The sequence below is a fragment of the Desarmillaria tabescens genome, assembly GCF_030435595.1.
Source record: "Desarmillaria tabescens strain CCBAS 213 chromosome Unknown EV420scaffold_261, whole genome shotgun sequence".
NCBI lineage: Eukaryota > Fungi > Basidiomycota > Agaricomycetes > Agaricales > Physalacriaceae > Desarmillaria > Desarmillaria tabescens.
This window is the reverse complement of record NW_026848560.1, coordinates 22,928-26,380: the sequence shown is the minus strand read 5'-3', so window position 1 is coordinate 26,380 and position 3,453 is coordinate 22,928. Positions and strand designations below refer to the sequence as shown.

At 49.3% G+C, this 3,453-nt stretch overlaps 2 protein-coding genes across 2 annotated transcripts; both read right to left on the bottom strand.

The window, feature by feature from the left end:
- Positions 1–222: 222 nt before the first annotated feature.
- EV420DRAFT_1655125 (uncharacterized protein) lies at positions 223–1,019 on the bottom strand (the record flags this gene model as incomplete). The annotated part of the gene is made up of 4 exons (XM_060478838.1): positions 223–323; positions 374–424; positions 476–553; positions 722–1,019. The coding sequence occupies 4 exons, from the start codon at positions 1,017–1,019 to the stop codon at positions 223–225; spliced, it is 528 nt and encodes a 175-aa protein (XP_060321423.1).
- Positions 1,020–1,265: 246 nt separating this feature from the next.
- Positions 1,266–3,167, bottom strand: EV420DRAFT_598451 (uncharacterized protein). Its single transcript, XM_060482751.1, has 5 exons — positions 2,234–3,167; positions 2,020–2,175; positions 1,578–1,964; positions 1,387–1,518; positions 1,266–1,326 (listed from the first exon to the last, which is right to left on the bottom strand). Exons 1-3 carry the CDS (start codon positions 2,780–2,782, stop codon positions 1,674–1,676), a joined length of 996 nt encoding a protein of 331 aa, XP_060321422.1. The 5' UTR covers positions 2,783–3,167; the 3' UTR covers positions 1,266–1,326; positions 1,387–1,518; positions 1,578–1,673.
- Between the last annotated feature and the right edge of the window lie 286 nt (positions 3,168–3,453).

Sequence of the window (3,453 nt, the reverse complement as noted above, 5' to 3'; positions counted from 1 at the left end):
TTTGATCCCAGGCCAATGTATTCTCAGTCGCGTTCCCACCACCGATATCATTTCTTTCTCCAGCTTTTTGAGAGTGGGGATGGGAGACTATTGAATTTTCGTGATTACATGTACAGTAACCTAATATGCCGAATAAAGCTCTGAACAACAGGCTTGTCCCCAACGTAGAAGAAAGCCACGACCACAGAAAGCCCAAGCAACCCAACCACCAGAAAACATATGTCAGCCATCCTTTCGTGATATGGTCGTAGCATCTAGGACTGTGAACCGATTGTACGCAAAACGAAAACGTGAACCAACCTGACCACCGATAACAGGTCCGACTAAAGGAGGGATGAGTTACCAGGAGAGGAATGGATGAAAGCAAACGCACCTGTTGTGCCGATCCCATACGCTAGATTGAAAGCCCCGTAGGCGTGGGCATCTAAATGCACAAGGTTAATCACAGAGAGCAAGAGAGCCACAGTTCGCGTACATCCAATACCGTCTATACTGCGTGCAATAGAAGCGAGCTCAACCGTCAACGGAGACAGGACCCCAGAATCAAAGAAAGCTGAAATCCATCAGCAAAAAATTGCAGCAACAGCCTCGGGTCACTGCTCACTGCTCACAAGCGTAAGCCGTGATAAACAACACCAGGCGTCCATCTATAACCATCACAACATACCACGGTACAGCCAGGATCAGAGTGACCATAATGACCACGGGTGAGGGAAGTGACGGTGTTGGATCTCCAGCCGGGACCGTTCAATGTGTAACTTTTCGAAATGGGGAAGGAGATCCAAAGGGATCCGTCTGGCGGCCACGCGACAAAGGTTCTGCAGCCTTGCCGCTTGTATCCTCTCGCGGTTTGCAGGAGTTTCTTCGAGCTGCTCGAGCTCGTCGTCAGGTATGGTCCACCCAGATCGGTAGTTTTCTTCTGGGAGAAGGGTAATGTGGAGGTACCCAATGAAGATGGGGAAATATGGAGAGGCATGGAATGTGCCCGATACGCTCAAACTGGGCTGTAGACGGTGCATGGACGTGGCTGAAAAGCCGGAAGGTGGCCCGAGGATAGAAGGTGTGGGATACGGCGCGTAGGACTGCGAGAGAAGCCGGGCGGCCGACCACTTTATCGACTATCAAGTCTCTGAGTTCCGATAGTAGCGTGTTCATGACGGGTGAATTGTAGGCTGCGACAATAGTATGAAACGGTCATGTCGAACATTTATATGATTCGGAGCTTCGATTAAATGAATTTCGGGCGCATAGACGTGGTACGAGTCACGTCCTAATTCAACACGATAGAGGCCGACGAGGCGCGCAGATACCCAGCAGTTCTCGCTTCTACCAATCACTTGAATATTAGTGAGGTCCACGATGCGACGTGCGAAGAAAGCCACTTACAAATATTAAGAAGCAAACAGGATCAGCTGAATATCTCTGGCTCTTCCCATATGACGTTGTAGATAGGTAGTGAGATAAGGTGGCTGCTGAGGTATGTTCGTATGCCAAAATTTGAGTGACGTGCTTCGTCTGCTGTGACAATTACTATGTGAGGCGACAACTATGTGGGGAATTTTCCGGTTTTGACTCACCACCATAAGCCTCGTTTCGTAAAAGCTATACCCAGATTCTTCGTAGCCAGCCTCTTCCTGAATGCTGGAACCTTCGTATATTCATATTGACTCTAGCTACAAAGGACTAGAAGTAGGGACCTGCAGGTCAGCAGATAAACACCTCTTTGCCCACTTTGTAACATCAGCCCTATGCCGACGACAACATCCAATGACGCAAGTTGCCAGCTTGAGGGAATTCCTGTACGAATCGACAACTTCCTTGGGCGTGTTGATAAACGCATGTCCAAAGTCAATGAAGACAACCTGGTTCAATGAAGGGCCGATCATGATATTCTCCGGGTTGAGATCACACAGAACGATATGACGTGCGCCGATTTCGAATATACCTTGCATCGCTGGGAAGTACTAGAGAGAGAGAGAGTATTGGATGACGAAGGAGACGTTCGGGGAAAAGACTCACGAGCTCTTTCAGTTTCTCCAGTAACTCATGATGTAGTTTCGGTTTCAATGGCGTAGTCATATGGGTGGGATACATGTCATGTAGCTGAGCAAGGGTCATGCCATCAATGTATTCGAGCACATTGACCCTGGTAGACTCTCCGTTAGGCAACGTCAACTGTGGTAAGTCATCAGCGATACAGCTCCGAGTCCATAAACATTCATTCAAAACGCACCCTGTGTTTCCCATAAAAATAGGGTACTATCCATCCTTGGATGTCTTGAAGCGAGTTATACACGAGCTCTTCGACGCAGGCTAATTGTCTGGGACACGAGTACTCGCTGAAAGGGTCTTGCCAGGTAGGCTGAGGAAACCGAAGGAGAGAAGCTTGGAACAGCTTGAGAACTACCTGCCCCCAAGAAGACTCAGGCTCAGGACTACCCTTCTTTCTCACTTCTGCAACCCAAATCTGAGACAGTCCGAGTTCGGGCTCGCATTGTATCGCATTTTTCAAAACAAACTGGAAATCACCACCTTGGAGAGCGAACTGGGGAAGTAAGCGGAACTTGGAATCTGTGCGAACAGCTTCGTGGCGGGGTGCGATGGTAATGTCAAAGGCGAGTCCGGGGTGCAGAGGGTTTTTGAAAGCGAGCTGGCGAAAGTGTGCGAGTTGACGACAGTGTTGTTCCACCTTTTTGGGATCGGAAGGGTTGAACTCGTATGGAAATAACGGGACGTAGCCGCGATACCATTCCAACCTCTCAGATACAGTGTTGGCCATCATGAAGTGTGTTCAAGTTGTCTTAGTTGAGTTCCTCGCGATCCGCTGTGACAACCACCACGTGACTATGCGACCGGTGGCAAGTAATTGGCCTGCTGGACCAGCTCGTTTTCTACTAGTACCATCGCCATAAAAGTTATACCCAGATTCTTCGTCGCTGGCCTCTCCCTGGACGCCAGGGCCTTCGTTCATCGTCAAAATTACAACGCCATCCATCGACGACAACTTTCTTCGCGCATTGGTTTTGGGGTACGTTCTCCATTTCTTTGTCTTCTAGCACATATAACCAACTTTCTCCAGCCCGAACACATCTAGACTCGTGACTATGACTGTGTCACTCGACGTCGGACGCATCCAGACCACCGATATCCACGACCTTTCCTTCTACAAGAAGCCTCTATCGGAAGTAAAGACTCCTCGTTCCAGGTCGATTACGCCACAGATGTACTGAACAAGTCGTCAGTCTTTCCTCCCTGGACGGGTGGATTCTTCTATTACCACCACCAGCATGACTCCTTGCCGGGGGAGGCCTTGCGAACGCGAGTGACACCAACATAAGCATGGACCATCTACTGCCCAATGGTCGATTCCACTGTGGTACATCGTATCTGCTCCCAAGTATGAGAATCATCTGCGAAAGCTCATCGTAGACGGTTTAGTAAGCACTGAGCAGG

Excerpts from the sequence above, each read along its gene's own strand:
- EV420DRAFT_598451 (XM_060482751.1), bottom strand. The coding sequence starts at position 2,782 with ATGATGGCCAACACTGTATCTGAGAGGTTGGAATGGTATCGCGGCTAC. Across the intron at positions 2,176-2,233 it reads ATTTTTATGGGAAACACAGG|TTGACGTTGCCTAACGGAGA; the intron begins GTGCGTTTTGAA and ends GACTTACCACAG. Across the intron at positions 1,965-2,019 it reads TGGAGAAACTGAAAGAGCTC|TACTTCCCAGCGATGCAAGG; the intron begins GTGAGTCTTTTC and ends CTCTCTCTCTAG.